The 19,096-nt window shown below is 54.3% G+C and overlaps 1 protein-coding gene across 5 annotated transcripts in view; it reads left to right on the top strand.

Moving 5' to 3' along the window:
- Positions 1-19,096, top strand: part of RIPOR3 (RIPOR family member 3) — a 40,192-nt gene that overhangs the window by 19,041 nt on the left and 2,055 nt on the right. For 2 of the 5 annotated variants that reach the window (XM_059480685.1, XM_059480686.1), the window contains exons 3-20: positions 1,070-1,216; positions 3,469-3,547; positions 3,927-3,950; positions 4,092-4,145; positions 5,076-5,225; positions 5,804-5,867; positions 6,229-6,272; positions 6,759-6,884; positions 8,062-8,207; positions 12,154-12,283; positions 12,883-13,464; positions 14,509-14,645; positions 14,900-15,032; positions 15,470-15,578; positions 16,667-16,831; positions 17,092-17,250; positions 17,953-18,155; positions 18,520-18,603. In XM_059480685.1, coding sequence (XP_059336668.1) covers positions 1,070-1,216; positions 3,469-3,547; positions 3,927-3,950; positions 4,092-4,145; positions 5,076-5,225; positions 5,804-5,867; positions 6,229-6,272; positions 6,759-6,884; positions 8,062-8,207; positions 12,154-12,283; positions 12,883-13,464; positions 14,509-14,645; positions 14,900-15,032; positions 15,470-15,578; positions 16,667-16,831; positions 17,092-17,250; positions 17,953-18,155; positions 18,520-18,603 — 2,536 coding nt within the window. Of the gene's footprint in view, positions 1-337; positions 361-1,069; positions 1,217-3,468; positions 3,548-3,926; positions 3,951-4,091; positions 4,146-5,075; positions 5,226-5,803; positions 5,868-6,228; positions 6,273-6,758; positions 6,885-8,061; positions 8,208-12,153; positions 12,284-12,882; positions 13,465-14,508; positions 14,646-14,899; positions 15,033-15,469; positions 15,579-16,666; positions 16,833-17,033; positions 17,251-17,952; positions 18,156-18,519; positions 18,604-19,096 lie in introns of those variants that run through there. The other 3 variants (XM_059480687.1, XM_059480688.1, XR_009419275.1) reach the window with 3 other exon arrangements.

Genomic DNA, 19,096 nt, shown 5'->3' with positions numbered 1-19,096 from the left:
ATCCAGCAATGCTTGGCAACCCCTGGTTTATCAGATCTTTTGCAGAACAGCTGTTAAAAACTGGAGTTAAGTGGAAATTTAGGACGAGGATAATTAAAGCAGGTACTCAGGGGTTTCTCTAATAGGACTGGAGACAGCTCTCAGGTGTGCTGGGCCTGGCTTTAATCAGCAGCACAATAATCTGCTCAGCCTCAGCCAAAGCCTGAACTGAAAGCAGCCAGGGGTAACTGCTGAGCCTGATGGGTTCATCGTTCCCCCAGGTGAGTGGAATTTGGGGTGGAAATTGCAGAGAAGGTAGAAAGCTTTTCAGAGAGCCACTGGCTGGTGTGGCCTGCCCTGGGAGATGGGAAACCTCTGCAGGTAATGTTATTTTAGAGGCTTTACTTACAGGGATTATTAACAAACCAATGTAAAAATAGCCCAGACTTAGGGGAGGATTTAGAGAGAGGGAAGCCAGACAGGAATTATTTGCAGAGAGCTCGTTTTCTGCTTTAAAGGTGTTTCTTACTGATGATTCAAGGTGTTCCAACTCCTTAGAGTGGCACAAAAAAGTCTGTAATAAAAAAGTGGGGGACTTTTCGTAGAAACAATATTGAATTTTGATTTTGCAGTTGCTATTAAAAGTAATTAGCTTAGGTGTTAGATGCTGAAAAAAACCCTTGCTAATTGTATCTTGTGTGCAGTCTGGGCCTGGGTTTTGGAAGCTGAGTGTGCTCCGAGCCATGGTTTGGAGGGATGGTGAGGGCAGGGCAGGAAGCAGCAGCTGCTGAAGGCTCCTCAGGGGAGCTGTGCCCAGACCTTGGGCAGCCACGGGTTTGTGTCCTGGCTTGCACGGTGGGTCAGGGGGCTGCGCTGCTCAGCAGGGCTGCCCTGGGGTGAGCCAGGCTGTGCCCAGCCCTGCCCTGCCCTGATGGGCACACGCAGCCAGCTCTGGGCCGTCTCCTCCTGCCAGGTGCTCCCAGGAACGTGCAGGTTCTCAGTGTGTCTGGGATTGCAGAGCTGCACCTGAGCTGTGTGCCTCAGCATCTCTGGGCTCCGCACCTCTCCTGATTTCCTTCTCCCCCCACAGCAAGTCCCTGAGCAGGAGCTCCGTGAGGTCCAGGATGTCCCTGAAGCCCCCCAAGGCCTACAGCTCCCTGCAGAAGGGGGCACTCGTCTGGGACCCAAAGCCACTGCAGGTGAAGAAAATTTTTGAAGCTTTGAAGAAAGGACTTAAGTAAGGACTTTTTCAGTATTGTGATTTGCCCTCCCTGCTGAAGTGTGTGTGGCTCTGTGCCCTGTCCCCTGGGGCTCCCCTGTGGTCACTGCCCCGCTCCTGGGGCCCTGGGAAATGGATTTCACTCCCTCTGGGTCCCCTGGCAAGCCCCGGGCTCTGTGCTGTGTTAGCTCTGGTTATTACGGGGACAGTGACGCTGCCCATCCCCTGGGAGCAGCTGAGGGTGGGCACGGGACAGCCACACCTGGGCAGTGATGGCACAAAGCTTCTGCAAGGGAACCGTGGGCAGCTTGCTTTGGCTCAAAAAGCTGATTTAAAACGCAGTCTGGAAGTGAGGGTGTGCCCTGCAAAGGCAGAGTGGGGAGGGAGGCTGGCTCACCAAGCACTTCTGTTCTCCTGGTGCTAATTGCTGAACTAATTACAGAGTCAGCTCTTCTAGCAGGGTGTCAGGATGGGTCTTTTGGTTTTTTCTTTATTTTTTCCTCTGCCTCTTAATAGAATTAAACTCTGAAGTTCAAAATAACTCTGTGATGTCTGGGTGCCTCGTAAGGCAAAGGTCTAAGCAGGTTCACGTGCAAACTTCAGATTTTTGATTCCCCAGAATGTTCTGGGTCGGTTACCACAGGAGCTTCACGTACAGCCTGCAGCTGCTATCAGAAGATAAAACACCTTGCCCTGGTTTGTGAGCTCTGGAGCTCCTGGCAGCCCTGCAGTGTGGTGCTGCTGTCCTCCACATTCTGCTACTGTGCTCATTTTGGCCACGGTTTGTTTTCTTAAGCACAGAACATCAAATGCATGTAGTAACACTTTATAAAGTCAGATGTGTCACGTTTTGGGTCCAATAAAAGACTATGAAGTCTTCCCCCTAAAAATACCCACCAATGTCTTATAGAGGATTTAGATTTAAAAGAAACAAGGAAACCAAATGTTTTTGCAGAGCTGAGAATTTATCTGAGCCTGGGGAGGAGAGGCTGTAAAGTGGGTCAGGATGTGTTCCCAGTCCTGCAGCGAGTGCCACATGCTCAGTGCTGCCAGCATGACTGGTGACTAATTGACTGGAGGAACCTACACAAAACAACTGGATCAAATAGCAGAGCAGGGGCCAAGCTTTAAGCAAATGCAGGCTGAGTCCACTCGGGACTGGAGCTTTCAGTACAGAGCATATTTTACGTGCCTGCTTCTTTATAGCTCTAGAAAATACCTCTTTATTCTGTTAACCATCTGGCTGCCATTCCAGCAAGCTGCTAATTCTAACATGCTAAAGCTAAAAGTGATGAAGCTTTTCTGAAAGGTGAGTTTGTGCTTTTGTGCCTCCAGCCTTGGCTCCTGCCCTGCGCTGTTCTGGGCAGGTGTTGGGAGCTCAGCTGAGTGCTGAGGTGTGGGATGTCCTGGGGGACCTGGATTTGGAACAAGAGAAAGTAAAATGCATCAAAGCGAGTGTGAGGAAGTGGAGCTGTCTAAAATGAAGTTATTTGGACTGCTCAGAGACTGTGTCTAAGAATGCAGTGTTTACCAGGTGATTCTGGTCCCTTTTAAGCACTGGAGGAAAAAGTTACCCAAGTCTGCTCTGCATTAAAAGCAGAGTTGGAGGAGCCCCAGCTGAAAAGGTTTCAGGCCCTGTGGAAGTCCAAAGGCACAAACCTTGCAGGCAAGCAGCTCTGGAGAGGCCAGCTGGCACCCAGGGCTTCACACCTTGCAAAATGCACCTCATCCTGGAAAAGGGATTAAGGAATTGCCTTAACACAGCCCTCAGCTGTGTTTGCTGGAGCCCTGAGCAGCATCTGCCCCCTCACCTGGGCAGGGTTTGTGAGCTGGGCTTGGAGGGCTCCGTGTGGAGAGGCTCTGCCTCTGAGCTGGGGCTGCCTGGGGGCTCCTCCTCATCCTCCTCAGGCACTGTGGGCAGGTGAACCTTTCTGCTGATAACCTGTGAGCAATGAACCTTTCTGCTGCTGGACCCATGAGCAGATGGACCTTTCTGCTGATGGACCTGTGAGCAGATGGACCTTTCTGCTGATGGACCTGTGAGCAATGAACCTTTCTGCTGATGGACCCATGAGCAGATGGACTTTTCTGCTGCCTCACAGGGAAGGGTCAGGCAGGAGCAGCCGGGGAAAGCTGAGAGGGACATCTGTGATTTGTGTGTTGGAATTTGGTGTTCTCCTCCTCCATCACCTGTAACGTCCTGCTGCAGCAGCTCCCCAAAGAATCCCTAATGAATGCCCAGGCTCTGACGTGGCTTCCTCTCTCCCCAGTGAATACCTGGAGGCACACCAGGCTGAGCTGGATTATCTCTCTGGGCGGCACAAGGACACAAAAAGGAACTCTAGATTGGTAAGGTGCTTTCAATGTTAAATACTGAAACAAAGATCACAGAGAAGGTGTTTTCTCCCAGCTGGGAGTCCCAGGGCTGTCCAGTTAAAGCACTGAGGTGGGATCCTCAAAGCAGCACGATCAGAAATGTCCCAAGCAAGGCAGTCCCAGCTGTGAGAATTTACCTTGAAATTTCTCAGTTTCAGTACCCAGCAGTGCCCTTCAGGTCGTGTTTCTTTACTGGGCTGTATCTGCTTGTTTCTGCTCCCTGATCAGTGCTTGTAATGCTAATTTAATGTCAATTAAGATGCTCCTGGTGACTCTTGCAGTACCTTTGAGAGTCTCAGTAGTGGCACAAATCCAGTGCTCTCCTCCTCAGCCTGTGCCATTTCTCTTTCAGGCTTTCTACTACGACCTGGACAAGGTAAGGCTGTTGGGAATGGGATGGAACGCTGTAGAGGAGAAATGGGTGATTTTCTCTCCGATTTTCGTCTGCTGTGTTACCTAATGTCTCATTTGGGAAATAACTTCTTACATCTCTTTCTCTCTCTGCCCTCCTGAAAAGCAAATCCGTTCTGTGGAGAGATACATCAGGAAATTGGAGTTTCACATCAGCAAGGTGAGGGTTTATGCAGTGTGCTGTAGGGCTCCCACTGCTTTGTAAGGGATTTATCCATGTGGAAAATGCTCTGATTGCAGTTCAGCTGAAGGGGAGAGTGCTGGGGGCTTGCTGAGGGCTGTAGCCACTCTCTTTGCAGCAGGAGGGGATTTATATTTATTTATTTATTTTCCTGAATGGCTCTATTCAGGCTGAATGTTGGGCACGGCCCAACCTGAGTTTTCCTGCGAAACCAGTGTGCATTTTCTGCTAGTTTGTTCAGCAAATGCTGCTCTGGGAAGCCTGGCATGTTCTCCCCCTTCCCACGGGGCATTTCTGTGTGTGCTGCCTGCCAGGGCTGCCAGAGACTCCCCTGTGGCACAGGCAGCACTGCAGGGCTGCCAGGCTGTGCCCAGGGACCTGGGCTCTGCTCTGGGATTCCTGTGAGCAAAGGGTTACTCTGCTTCTTGTCTTCTGCTCTGGGAAAAGCAGGGCTGGTTGTGTTCTGGAAAGAGCACAGGATGTCGAGGAGCAAACTAAAATGCAGGAGCTGCAGCATCCTGCAGAGCTCTGACAGAGGGGTTGGGGTTGGTTCTTGGGGTTGGGTTGGGTTGGTTTTGGCAGAGCTCTGACAGAGGAGTTGGGGTTGATGGGTGGGTTGGTTGTTGGGGTTGATGGGTGGGTTGGTTGTTGGGGTTGATGGGTGGGTTGGTTGTTGGGGTTGGATTGGTTGTTGGCAGAGCTCTGACAGAGGAGTTTGGGTTGATGGGTTGGTTGATGGGTGGGTTGTTGGGGTTGATGGGTTGGTTGTTGGGGTTGGGTTGGTTGTTGGCAGAGCTCTGACAGAGGGGTTGGCGTTGGTTGTTGGGTTTTTTGCCATAAACACTGCTGAAGTTCCTTCCCAAAGCTGTGCCAGGGTAACTCCAGTGCCTTTTCTCCCCTGTCCCAAAGGTAGAGGAGCTCTATGAAGCTTACTGCATCCAGTGCAGGCTGCGGGACGGGGCCACCAACATGAAACAGGCCTTCTCGCTGTCCCCTGCCACCAAAGCCTCCAGGGAGAGCCTGGTGGAGCTCTACAGGAACGTGCAGGAGTGCACAGAGGTAGGAGATCCTTCCCACCCACAGCCAGGACCTGCCTGCTCCTCCACAGACCCGTGCTGGGGGCTCCTGCTGCCTTTTGATAATGGTGGGGGTTAAAAACCCAATGGGTGGGAATGAAATACACTGTGTGGAAAATACATTGTACACTGTGTGGAAAATACATTGTACACTGTGTGGAAAATACATTGTACACTGTGTGGAAAATACATTGTACATTGTGTGGAAAATACATTGTACATTGTGTGGAAAATACATTGTACATTGTGTGAAAGCCCCTTGGTGCTGGGGTCTCTTATGGCTTCCATGTAAGTGTGGGATGAGAACTGAAGGAATAAGCTGTGCTAGTTTTACAAAACCAGTGATGGAGGGTAGCTGACAGTGCTGAGCTCAAGGAGTTCCACTCTTCTGTGGAAGATTTTCTGTTGTACCAATGCATTCACTTTATTTTTATCTGCCTTTACCGGTGAAAATGTTTGTGTGTCCTTTAACAAAAAAGAAATTAAGTCCTTTAGATGCAATAGCATGTGTGGGGCAGCAGCTGCCCTGCAGAGCTGGTGACTGTGCAGCCTCTCTTGCAGGACATGTGCTTCATCGAGGGGGCCCTGGAGGTGCACCTGGGGGAGTTCCATGTGAAGATGAAAGGTGGGGTCCCTTCTCCTTTCCTCTTTCACTGATTTGGGATTGCACTGATTCATTGCTTGGGGTTTCTGGGGAGCAGTCTGACTCACTGAGACACCTTGGATAGGATTCTGGTTTTGCTCCAGTGCCATCGAACACATCTGCCATGGTGTCTTATATTGGAATACAAAGCTGACAAGCTTGCTGTTCCAGCTCAATTAAATGCTTTTTTTCCCCTTTTAAGAGTGTGCTGGGCTGGTGGTGCAGCTCCTGCACAGGGCTGGGGACAAGAGGGGCTGTTCCCCAGAGGGTCACTTGGATTATTGCAGAGCTGTTGGGGCTTTGTAAAGCTCTGCAAACTCTGGGATTCTCCTTCTCTTTCCAGGGCTGGTGGGCTTTGCTCGACTCTGCCCAGGAGACCAGTACGAGGTGCAGTACACAGCTTTTGTGCTTTTTGTGCTTTTCCCTGCAGGGAGAGGCAGGGGCAGGGCTGGGAGGGGTGGAAGGAGAGCAGGAGCAGGCTGTGACACGCCAGGCTCTGCTGTGAGGAGAGCAGAGCTTTGGCACACTCACTGTGCCCTGGGCAGGCACAGAGGGGCTGGGTGTGATCTGGGTGCTATGGGAGCCTTTAAACGATGCCAGGGATTGCCCACCAAACCCCCAGTGCCAGGGCTTGGCCTCAGAGCTGCCCTGGGATCCGACACCAGGGGCTGCCTGGAGCTTGGCACAAGGTGAATGCAGCCAGGGTCTCCCTGGGCTCCTCCCCAGTGCCTTGGGTGCTTTTCAGGGTTAAACCTGCTGCCCCATTCCTGGCTCCATTTTCTGCTCTGTGCAGTGGGCAAGGGATGGCTCTGCTCCTGGGGGCTGAAGGGATGCTCTGGAACGTGCTGATCCTCTCTCCTCTCTGGTTTCCAGGTGTTTGTGAGACTGGGGCGCCAGAAATGGAGGCTCAGAGGCAAAATTGAGACTGATGACAGCCAGACATGGGACGAGGAAGAGAAGATTTTTATCCCCAATCTGCACGAGAAGTTTGAAATCAAGGTGTGGTGTATAATGGTTGGATTGGAAGCTGTGGCTTAACAGGTCTTCTGCTACTTCCCTCCTAGGCTACCAAGGGCTTCTCAACATTCTTACATAGTTTTCTTTTTCCATCTATGTAAAAAATGGCAGTTAATCCATGCTGAAGGGCCATTAATCCTGATTTTCCTTTGGCACTAGCACCTGTATCAGTCCATCTGCTTTCCCATGCTCTGGGATATGTGGTTGTGTTCAGGGATTTTTGTTTGCTGATGAAAGTCACTGACAAATGTCCTCCTCACCTCCTGCCCTTGCCACCCAGTGCTCCATGATTCAAAGAGCAGGTTTGAAATCAGTAAAAGCTGCACAGCTCCTGTGTGTCCCCAGCTCCTGTCAGTGTCCCTCGTGGGGACAGTGGCACAGGGCTGTGCCAGGTTGGGTTTGCAGTGGGGACAGTGGCACAGGGCTGTGCCAGGTGGGTTTGCAGTGGGGACAGTGGCACAGGGCTGTGCCGGGTTGGGTTTGCAATGGGGACAGTGGCACAGGGCTGTGCCGGGTTGGGTTTGCAGTGGGGACAGTGGCACAGGGCTGTGCCAGGTGGGTTTGCAGTGGGGACAGTGGCACAGGGCTGTGCCAGGTGGGTTTGCAGTGGGGACAGTGGCACAGGGCTGTGCCAGGTTGGGTTTGCAATGGGGACAGTGGCACAGGGCTGTGCCAGGTGGGTTTGCAGTGGGGACAGTGGCACAGGGCTGTGCCAGGTTGGGTTTGCAATGGGGACAGTGGCACAGGGCTGTGCCAGGTGGGTTTGCAGTGGGGACAGTGGCACAGGGCTGTGCCAGGTTGGGTTTGCAGTGGGGACAGTGGCACAGGGCTGTGCCAGGTGGGTTTGCAGTGGGGACAGTGGCACAGGGCTGTGCCAGGTGGGTTTGCAGTGGGGACAGTGGCACAGGGCTGTGCCAGGTGGGTTTGCAGTGGGGACAGTGGCACAGGGCTGTGCCAGGTGGGTTTGCAGTGGGGACAGTGGCACAGGGCTGTGCCGGGTTGGGTTTGCAATGGGGACAGTGGCTCTCAGCTTTGGCACGGAGCTGTGCCAGGTGGGTTGCTGTGGCCCACAGCAGGTGTACCTGGGCTGCTCTCCTCTCCGTGCCGTGGTTCAGGGCTGCCTGCTGAGCCGGAGCTGGCTGTGTTTGTGTCCCTGCAGGTGACAGAGCTGCGGGGCCTGGCCACCATCCTGGTGGGGGTGGTGACGTGTGACAGCAGCAGCTTCTTCAGCCCCAAGCCCCAGGCCATCGTGGTGGACATCACGGAGCTGGGCACCATCAAGCTGCGCCTGGAGGTGCTCTGGAAGTGAGTACAGCCCCGGGCAGCAGCAGCCCCACCCTGGGGAGCAGGGCAGGCCCCCAGGGTGTCCCTGCTGCATTCAGCACCGTGCTCCCCTTTCTGTCTGAGCCCCTGCCCCTCACAGCCAGCCCTGGGCAGGGCAGGGGACAGGAGCTGCTCCTGTGGGCTCCCAGCTCGTCCTTTGTGCCACCTCAGCCGTGGCCTGACCCAGCTCTCCTGGCAGGGCTTTGCCTGCCCCTGTTTATGGTGCTTTTCCCTCCCGAAATCTGGCAGTATATGGGGTTCATAGTCTGGAAGCAATCCCTTCTGCTCTCTCCTTGTGACCCCAGCAGTGGCACTGACAGGCACGGTCCCTCATTCACACTGCAGAACGTGCCCCCTTTCCTGTCCAGAACTCCAGAATTCACCATGCCCACAAGCTGTCCTTCCAAAGGACTGGATGGGAGAATCCCCTCCTGTTCTGGGCTGTGGCACAGCTCCTCCCATCCTGGATCTCCTCAGCACATTGAGTTTGGGGCAGAACTCGGCCCAGAGCTCCCATCCAGTGCTGCTGGCTCTCCCTGTTTGCAGTGCCCAGCTCAGGGTGCAGCTTGGGGCTGGCAGGAGCAGTCCCTGGGATGTGGGACAGCCTCCCACAGCATCCCACGGCCCTGGGGCTGGGGCAGCTGAGCTGGGAGGGCTGCTGGTGACCCATTGTCCCCGGGAGCTAATTAATTGTCCTTGGGATTAATCCCCTGGCACCTCTCAGAGCCTGAGAGCCCGGCTCTGTCTCTGATCTGTGATGTGCTGGGGTCCCACCAAGAGCATTCTCCAGTGCAGAGCTGCCTCTCCTCTGGCAGTCTGCTGCTGGGGCTGTTTACAGAAGAGAGAGGCTGTGTGTGATAACTCAGGGTGTTTCTGTTTCAGAGATGGAGCACGCATAACAACAGCTGCTTTTCCCTCTGATTTAAGAATAACTAAACAAATCCATCTGATTTGCCCAAAGTTCCCTGAGAGGCAATTTTTCAGTCTAGACCTGCTTTGTGAGGGATCCAAATGTAGCTCTCTCTTCTGCTTCTAAATGTACATTTTCTTTAAATAGGCCTCTGGTCTTCTGGGCTCAAACAAAAGTGCCTTCAGCTCCTTTATAGATGGTGCCATGAGGAGTGTGAATGAGCCTGGGCCCTTGCAGAACGCCTTTGTTGGCCAGTTTGGCAAAAGGCTTTGGGTTTTTTGCCAACCCAAACAGCAGTCTGAGCTCTGTGTCTCACATGCAGGATAAAGAGAGCTGTATTCTCCTTTCAGAGCCCCAGCAGTGCCCTGCTCTGGGATCCAGGGGCACCCTCCAGGCAGGGGCACCCTGGTGGCTCTGCCCTGAGCAGGGCTGGCTCACAGGGGCTCCTGGAGCAGGGGACAAAAAATAAAGGGAGAGTAAAGAGGAAGGTCTGGCTTTGATTTTGGGATGGATTCCCACTGCCAGTGCTGCTCTCACAGATGCAGATTTAGGTGGGGAGGCAGTTCCAGTTCCTCCTGCAGGACCTTCAGGCAGTGATCCGTTGGAGCATCTCTGCCCTCATTGGGGCTGGGCAACCTGGAGATGGTTCTTGTTAGGCTGGGAAGGGTGGGAGAGACCCAACAGCCCCTCCCTGCTGAATGCCAGGGGCATTTCCCCAAGGATTAATGGGGGAAAGAAAAATCTCATTATTAGCAGCAAGTTCGGTCCACTTGACTGGAATTGGCCTTTTTGGGGTGTTAATGTAAACCTGGGTTCAGGCTGAGCAGTGGGATTCAGGCAGGGAATTGTGTCCACACTTCTGCTCTGGGGGCATTGAGTCCATGGAGTGGCTGCACAGGAGGGAATGATTGGGGCACAGAATGGGGTCAGCAAAGATGACCAGACTTGTGGGTCACTTTAGATTTTTATTTTTTTTCTTTATAGAGTTTTTCAGTCCTGCAAAGCTGTTGCTGGATAATCCTGTGCAGGCATGTGGATGTTGGCTGGGAAATGTGGACAGGAAATGTGGAGCCACTCTCCCTCTCAGCCCAGCCACAGCCACCCCCACCCCATCAAAGTCCTCGCTCCAAATTTAAGGTTAAACAACGACATTCCTGCATAGTTTCTACCTATGCAGAGGTTTTGTGTCAGTGATTTCAGGAAGTGACTAAACAAACTGAGGAAGAGCCAGTGACAATTAAAGACAATGGTCTGCTTGCAGAGTCTGCAGTGCGACAGCCCCCAGCCCTGGGCTGCCTCACAGTGCAGGCTGGGTCTGGGGAAAGCCCACTGCATCCCTGCCTGCTCTGATGGCCCTGGAACATCCCTGCTGGCTGTGTGGCACAGATGGAGCCACGGAGCTGTCCCTGTGAGAGGGGTCGTTGGCTGGGGAAATGTGGAGGGGATGATGGGTCGTGCCCAGGGAGCCCAGAGATAAGAGAAGCTCCAGAGCAGAGCCCGTTCCTGCTGTCCATCCCTCTGCTCTGCTCTCAGTCCCTCCTGCAGGACCAGGGGCTGCTGCTGGTCTGGAGCCAGCTGAGGGGCTGCATTTGGCTGGAGGCTTTTAGGAAATGTCAAAGGGGCAGAGCAGATTTTGTTTGTTCTCATTCCTCTCCCAGAAGTGTCATTTTGCATTACTGCATCACTGTATTAAAAGCTGAAAATGAAGAATCTGAGGAATGGATCCCTGTGACTTTTGTTGAGAATGCCATGGGTAGGAGTAATTTGCTTTCATTAGTAAACACAGCAGGCTTTGGCTAAAAGGCTCTTGCTGTCAGAAACCCGATTTATTTCTGCCCATGAGTCAGTGCAGATGCTGTTCCTGAGCTCTGGGAGTGGGGTGATGGAGCCCAGCTGGGGGACACTGCCTTGATAGAGCCCAGCTTGGGGACAGTGCCTGGCCCAGCTTGGGGACAGTGCCTTGGAGCTCCAGGTACTCCCTGTGCTCAGGGAGCAGTGCTGCCTGCAGGATGCTCTGTCCCTGTGCAGCTCGAGGAGCCAGACAGGGCTGGGACTCTGCTTTCAGCTTCTGCTAGAGAGCAGAAATTAATTTCCCTGCAAGTGATTAGCCCTCGTTATCGCTTGCATGTCCTGCAATGAACAGCTGAATTCAGCTGATTTTATGCTTCTCTTTGGTTGTTATACTCAGTCACTGAGGCTGCAGGTTTGCTGCAAACTGTTCACTGCTTTCAAAATGCCAGTACTCAAGTGGGAAAGCAGACTTTCTTTTGGTGCCACAAGGCATCTTGGTAGGCAGCAAAAAGTAACACGTATAGAAACCAAACTTAACTTGAAATGTGTTTTCTGTCTCCTGGTTGGCTGAGCTGCGTCCCAGGGGATCATTCATGTGAGTTTCCTGGGACTGCTTTGGGAAGGAGCTGAGAAAGCAATGGCTGAGGTGCAGTGGGTAATTAGGAGCCTTTGGAGCAGCCCTAGACAAACCCTGCAGCGCACAGGCAGATTGCTCTGGGGCTGTCAGTGGCTCATCCCTGCCTGTGTGAAGCACAGACCCTGCCCAGCAGCTCTGCACAGGTCTCTGCCAGCCAAGGAATTGCTTATTAATAGCTGCAGGATAACGAGGGCTTTTATTGGTTTTTCCAGGTGGTGTGTGCTCTCAGGAGGGAGGCTGGCAGCTCTCCATTATTACATTTGCTGAGCTTCCTTCCCCTGTGGCTCTGTGGCTGTCACTGCCCAGCCCTGGGGTCAGGAGGGCAGAGCTCTCCTGCTTTGGGCCCTCTGGGCTCCTCTTCCAAAGCCTCTGGCTCGGGTTCCTGTCCAAAGGGTGTTGAGAAATCCGTGTACAAACCACAGCCCTTTTGCCTGTGTCTTTCTCTGCTGCAGCAATCAAAGGTTCTGGCTAGAGAGGCAGTTTCTGTTTCATTTTATTCTGTGTGTTGCTGACTGAACATCCCTGATCAAATCCTACCAACACCTCTGTGCTTGCTCTCACTGACACTCGGGCCTTTGTCTCTGCTGCAGCCCCTTTGACACAGAGAACCTGTTTCTGTCCCCTGGAAGCACCGCCAAGTTTTCTGTGGGCAGCAGGAAGAGCTCCTTGTACAACTGGACCCCCCCAAACACCCCCAGCTTCAGAGAGAGGTATTACCTGGTGAGTGCATGGGGAGAGCAAAGGGCTCAGCACAGACCTGGGGCTTGGGGCTGGATCAGGCTGTCCAGGGGCACACAGAGCAAAGGGCTCAGCACAACTTGGGCTTTGGGCTGGATCAGGCTGTCCAGGGGCACACAGAGCACAGGGCTCAGCACAGACCTGGGGCTTTGGGCTGGATCAGGCTGTCCAGGGGCACACAGAGCAAAAGGCACAGCACAGACCTGGGGCTTTGGGCTGTCCAGGGGCACACAGAGCAAAGGGCTCAGCACAGACCTGGGGCTTTGGGCTGGATCAGGCTGTCCAGGAGCACACTCAGAAATGTGAAAACAGCACTCTGCCACCTTTGCAGTTTATTTTGGGGCTTTGTTAATTTTTTCTTTTAACCCCTATTCTTTGGAGCTCTAGTTTAGATCCTGTAAAACAGTTTTGAAAGCCCTCACCAGGACTCTGCTCAGCAGCTGGGGTGGCAGGGGTGGGCTGTCTGCTGCAGTGCTCTGCGCTGGGAATGCAGCTGGGAGCCAGGAGAGCAGAGTCCCCTCTCCCAGGTGGGACCTCGGGCTTTGCAGCACCTCCAGGCTCACCTGGGCATCTCCTTGCAGTCTCTTTTGCAGCAGAGGCAGAGCCCGGGCGATGGGGGGGAGGAAGCCCAGGCTCCCAGCATCCTGAGCTACTTGGCTGCCTGTGATTTCGATGTCCCCGGGAGGAACAAGCCCCACAACCCCGCGGAGACGAGCGAGGGGGACTCGTTCAGCTCTGAGGATCAGAAAGGGGCAGAATCCAGAAGCACAACCCCAGCCCTGGACCACAGGACGCTGCCGCCGGCGATTATCCGAGAGGCTGGAGCAGAAGAGCTGCAGCATCCCCTCCCGGACCACAGCACTCTGGACATCCTGAAGAAGACCCCGTGCGGGGATGGATTCCCCAGGAGCCCCTCCAGTTTTCCCCCCCGTCCCAAGGGCGGGGCAGATTCCTTCGGCCCGGCCCGGGGCCGCCCGGCAGAGCAGGAGAACCTCAGCCCGAGGAGCTGGAACGCCGCGAGCGAGCCCCGAGCGAGGGGCATGGACAGGAGCCTGCAGGAGCTGCTGGCCCTGCTGCGGTGGCGGGAGGAGGAGGAGGAGGAGGGCCGAGCGCCGCTGGCCAGGCTGCGGGGACAGGTGTGCGCCCTGCGGGACCGCCTCCAGGTACGGGCGGTGGGGCCGGGTGGGAGCCGGTGCGCTCGGGGCGCTGCGGCCACCGGAGCGGGCGGGACCGGGAGGGACCGGGGCTGCGGGACGGGACACGGAGCGGGAGGGACCGGGGAGCAAAGGGGAGAGCAGCGGGCACGGAGCGGGAGGGACCGGGGAGCAAAGGGGAGAGCAGCGGGCACGGAGCGGCGGAGCAAAGGGGAGAGCAGCGGGCACGGAGCGGGAGGGACCGGGGAGCAAAGGGGAGAGCAGCGGGCACGGAGCGGCGGAGCAAAGGCCGCCCCGGTGACAGCTCTGGGCTGGGCAGAGCCCGGGCTGGTGTCCGACTCTTGGCGTTTGGGCTGGCGTGGAACTTGGTGTTTTTCGAGCTCAGTGTGGCCCGAGGTGACCGCAGCAGCTCAGAAAGGCCAGTAGGTGCCCGTGCCCCTTCTCCTGCCCGGTCCGTGCCCCCGTCCCTCTCCTGCCCGGCCGGCAGGGGCTGAACTGCGTGTTTGGAGCTGGGCTTGGGAGGGATCCCGGCCGGAGTCAGAACCGATGATAGCACAACTGCCCTGGCCTCTTGCTCCAGTGAAACCCCTGGAAAAACAGCATTTAAACCCAAACCAAGCACCCTCAGAGCAGCCTTTCCAAGGGGGACAAAGGACAAAGGTAGAGGCTCCATGAAATTCAGTGTTGATATGAAGCTCTTGGGTGCCGTGCTGGGATGTAACGGCCCCCAAGGCTGGTGCTTTGAGCTCAGAAACAGGGAACGAGTGAAAACTCTGTCAGTGACTGAGGATGCAGAGAATATCAGCTCTCACCAGCCTTGGCAGGCATGGAGATAAAGAATCCACAGAGATTAACTAGCACATTATTTTAACTAGCACATTATTTTGGGGTCAGAGAGGTGCACCAAGAGCAGACTTCCCTGATGTCTTAAGGATGAAATCAGAAAAGCAAAGTGATTTATTATTGGGAATCATTTCCAAACCAGCAAAGAACAACTGCAAAATGGCTGGCCAACTACAAATAACAGTATTTCTTTTTCCGTTTCATCAACAGCTGAAGACACTTCACAAACATTCCTCCATGGAGAGTTTGATGGTGGAGACAGTGCTGGAGAGTTTTGATTTCCTGAACAACGACTGCAGTGCAGACGAGCTCTCCCTGTTTGGGAGTGTGAGGACAGGCAGTGTCAGGTACGTGCTGCTCCTTGTGGGACAGGCAAAGGGTCCCACAGCAGCCTCACAGGGCTGGGAATCAGCTGTGGTGTCAGATCCAGCACAGAAAAGCCTGACCCTGGTTTTGGAGAGAGTAATAAATATAAATAGTTAAAGAAAATGCCGGTTTCTGTTCAGTGCCACCTGGTTTCTTTCACAGCTCCTGTTGAGGCTGTCCATTTCAGTTCTGTTGTGATGAGATCTGTAACTCTCTCTTCCCCTGCTCTCACCAGCACATACAATGACAACGTGCTGCAGCCCCTGGGCTGTGACACCAGGCCAGAAGCCCAGGATGTCACCACGGGGGATGAGAACCTGGACGTGCTGCTGCTAGCACACCTGAGGCTGTGCAAAGCTCTCCTGCAGGTACAGAGCAGCCTGGGGCTCCCACTGCCGCTGTTGGTTCTGATTACAGCAGAATTGGATGTTTGGTTTGTTTGGTAACAGAGAGAGACTCAGAATGGAAATTGGGTGCATTAATGCTGGGTACACGTGTTCACACAGAAAGGGCCTTGCAAAACTCTGCTGCTCCTCTCAACCTCTGGGTTTTGCTGAAGCTCTGAGCAGCAGCGCTGTGCCCAAAGCAGGCTGCAAACACACAGGCTTGGCTTGGCTTGGGCCGTGTTTAATGAATGAAAACTGCTACAACAGGGAGCAGGTGTCTGGTGGGCAAGGGGCCTTCTGAGAGCAGAGGGGGTTTCTCACTTGTCTTAAAAGTTGGATTCTGAGGAATAAATCCTCATTTATCTGGAGCTTCATCCTGCCCTTGTTTCAGCTCCCGAGTTATGTCTGTTGCCTTTCAGAAACTGAGGACCCCAAACGTAGCCCAGGTGGTCCAGGAGAGCATTTTGGAAGAAGTGTCAGAGCAGACACGAGTCCTGGGGGATGTCCTGGATCTGTCTGCAGAGAAAAGTGAGTGCCTGCCCTTCCCCAGGCATGCAGAGATGGGAGAGCTGCACCCCTGGGGTTCTGCTGGAGCCTCCCCAGGCCCAGGGCTTTCCTTCTAAATTCCTTGCAAACATGGGCATCGTTAAACCGGCTCATCATTAAACCAGGGCTCATTCTTTGGGTCATTCTTTCTTCTACACAGAAGGAAGAAATTTGGAAAAGTTGGTCTCAGAGTAGCTGAACTGGTATGTTTTAAACAGGGCTGTTGTAGATGGTCAAACAGCAGCAGAGCAGCCTTAATAAAATCCCCTTTTACATCTGTGCTTTTCCTTTGGGTAAGCAAACAGCCCAAATTCTGTGCCCACTTGCCAGAACAGTTTGGTGGGCACAGAATTTTGTCTCAGGTCTTCCCACTACTAAATTCTTCCATTGGCTGTTGGACATGACAAAATGCTAAAGCACAATGAGAGGCTTGGGAGGCTTTTGTTCTCATCTTGGTAAATGCAGCAGCAAGAATGCAAATTTTAGTTGGAAGCATTTGGTGCCAGATTTTATCCTGGAGCTGTGAGAATGAGCTGTTCCTGAGCAGGGCTGGTGCAGAGTGATGGAGGCTGACAGGCAGGAGCTCCGTGCCTGGAGGTGGAAAGGGAGGGATGGAGGGTCCACGTGAGGAGCCACCAAATGAGGGTCCACGTGAGGAGCCACAGGGCTCCTGAAGAGCTGCACGTGCTCTTGTGAAGAGCCTGAGAGCCCCAAGGGCAGAGCTCTGCCCTGGGCAAGGAACAGAGGCAGCATCCCAAAAACCCTTGGCAGTGGCACCTCCTTGGCTGACAGAAGGGCAGCCACTCAAACTTCTAGAATGTTCTTCTGGAACTGACTCGGAGATAAAGGGAGCAATAGGAGACAGAGGAGCTGCTGATGGCAGTTCAGGAGCTCAGTGCTTGCGGCTGTGAACATTTGGGCAGCAAATGTCTAATTTTTAACAAAACCATCTCTAATACAAATACAAGTTAGTGCTACCCCAATCCAGATAGGCCATCTGCTGCCGAATTCCTCATGTAAAATCCCAAAGCTGCTAGAGCTCGCTGACTTTTTAAAATGTTGGGTTTCAGTTATTCAGAAGGCTAAAAAGAAGAAGCAATATCTGAAAATCTGGAGTGATCTTGCAGAGCCTGGCAGCAGCATCTTGGTGACCTCGGCAGAAAGGTTCCGTCACGCTCTGAAATACACAATGATGCTCAAAGTGAAGGAGAAGTACCCCAGCCACCTGGAGACAGGTACCCCGTGGGCCTTCATTTCAGTGCAGGGCTGGAAATTGTCCCTGTGCATTTAAAAACCCCAAACCTTAAATTGTCCCTGTGCATTTAAAAACCCCAAACCCTAAATTGTCCCTGTGCATTTAAAAAACCCCAAACCCAAACCTTAAATTGTCCCTGTGCATTTAAAAACCCCAAACCCGAAGCTCTCACTTGCTTCCAGCAGCTGCCAGGTAACCCACCTGCTGTTTTGTGTGTGTCCTGCTCCCTTCTCGCCGCAGTGCTGCAGAGGCTGCTGGAGCAGATCCTCACCTGCGATGGGCTGCTGCCCTCCTGCCCTCTGCAAGCGGAGCCGGTGACCCTGTTCCAGTTCTATCGCTACCTGGAGCGGCACCGCATTGGCAGCCTGGAGAAGCACCTGGCCAAGCTGGCCAAGGAAGGTAAAGGCAGCGCTTGGCTCCTCCTGCAGGGCAGGCTCCAGATGCAGCTCCGGAGCAGGAAACAGCCCAGCCCCTGCACTGACAGCTTGTTTCCGTTCTTACTGCCCTCTTGACCGTGTAGTTTAATCAGAACAGGAAAAGCGTGCTTGACTCCCGTATGTGAGCATGTGCAAACGAACCCCCTGTGAAGGATGGGCTCATCTCGAGTGCCCTGAAAATAGTTCTGGGATATTCCAAAGCCATAGCAGGCACAGAGTCAGAAGCAGCCTCCAGCTGCACCCAAGGACTGAGCACAGTCTGTGGCTTGGGTCACTGCTGTAGCTGGACTCAGACACAGAAAAGAACAATAAAATTGCAGAGGTTTCTGACCTGCATTTCGTAGCCTGAGGTAGCCAGTGCCTCGCTGGAGTGTTGTCCAACACGTGAAAGTACTCCACAGCTTTCTCTGTACTAGGAAAGAATTATTTAAAAATAGTCCTGGTATTGGCTGCATCTTCAGGCATGTGCTGATGCAGAGGACTCGTGTGGAGGGCTTTGTGTCCTGGGGTCTGTGTGTGTCCCGGGTCCAGCCAGTGTTTATGTGCGTGTCCCGGGGCTGGTCGGGTTTGTGTCCCGGGATTTGTGTCCCGGCTCCGGCCAGGTTTGTGTCCCTGGCGGAGGCGTTTCCCCAGCGAGCGCCGCTCTCTCCGCTCTCTCCGGCAGTGATGCTGATCGAGGAGCTGCAGTGCCCCGGCCGGCTGAAGACGCTGCGGAGGCTGAAGGGGAAGAGGCTGAGCCGGCTGCAGCCGCTGCCGCGGACGCTGCGCCTGCTGGGGCTGCTGCAGCTGGACGAGAACCACCGGGTGGGCAAAGCGGCCACGGCCTGCCTGGCCCGGGCCGGCGGCAGCGGCAGCCTCCGGGCCCGGGTGAGTGCGGGGAATGCGGGGGGACCGAGAGGAATGCGGGGCACCGTGGACTGGGGGGACAGCCAAGACTTTGGGGCCAGCGGGGAATGGGGAGACGGTGAGGAACGGTGGGGACACCGGGGAATGGGGAGACAGTGAAGACTTTGGGGCCAGTGGGAGCTTCCCCGGGGCCCACAACCCTTTCCTGGCCGTGTTTTGGCCGGGACCGAGCCCCCAAGGCAGCGGCGCTCCAGTGTCTCTGCCTTGGTTCATTTCACGGGTAACACCTCTCCTGCCATTGGGTTGGGTATCAAATGGACTCTGTGTTTTGTTTGCTGCGCGGGTATTAAATTGACTCTGTTTTATTGGCTGTGTTGTGCCCCAGGCTGTGCTGTTTTACACCGATGCTCTGTCCGGCTGTGACTCGAGGCTGCAGCAGGCTGCGTGTCTGGCTCTGAAGAACCTCAGGGTGAGCGCTCGGCCCTGCCCAAGGCCGGGCTCAAAGCCTGGGCTGGGTTTAGCGGGAGGGGTCACTGCAGCCGGGAACCAGCAGCTCTGCCTGCCGCGGCTCCGGGCTGTGAACGCCATCCTTGCCGGGACAGGGAGCTGTGGCAGTGCCCGACCTGCCAGGCACAGCACGGGATGTGGGAGCTCCTGTGATGCTCCGAGCTGAAGGGCGGTGTCCGACTGGGGACATCCAGCACGAGCATAAACCAGCAGCATTGCTGTATCAGTCAGTTCTAAACACTTAACTGTACAAACCTGAAGTTAAATCAGGGGATATTTTTAATAGCTCACTAAAGTCAGAAAACAAAACGAATGTTTGCATTGCTATTATAAGAAACAGCACAGATTTAAACCTTTCCAAGAGCCCTAAGCTGCTGTAATAGGTTTGCACACAAACAGGGAACCAATGCCTGCAAACAGGTACCCACACAACAGCAAATCAGGGTCGATTTAAC

This window comes from Ammospiza nelsoni, chromosome 12, assembly GCF_027579445.1.
Source record: "Ammospiza nelsoni isolate bAmmNel1 chromosome 12, bAmmNel1.pri, whole genome shotgun sequence".
NCBI lineage: Eukaryota > Metazoa > Chordata > Aves > Passeriformes > Passerellidae > Ammospiza > Ammospiza nelsoni.
The sequence above is the reverse complement of the archived record's forward strand: the minus strand, read 5'-3'. Positions and strand labels throughout refer to the sequence as shown.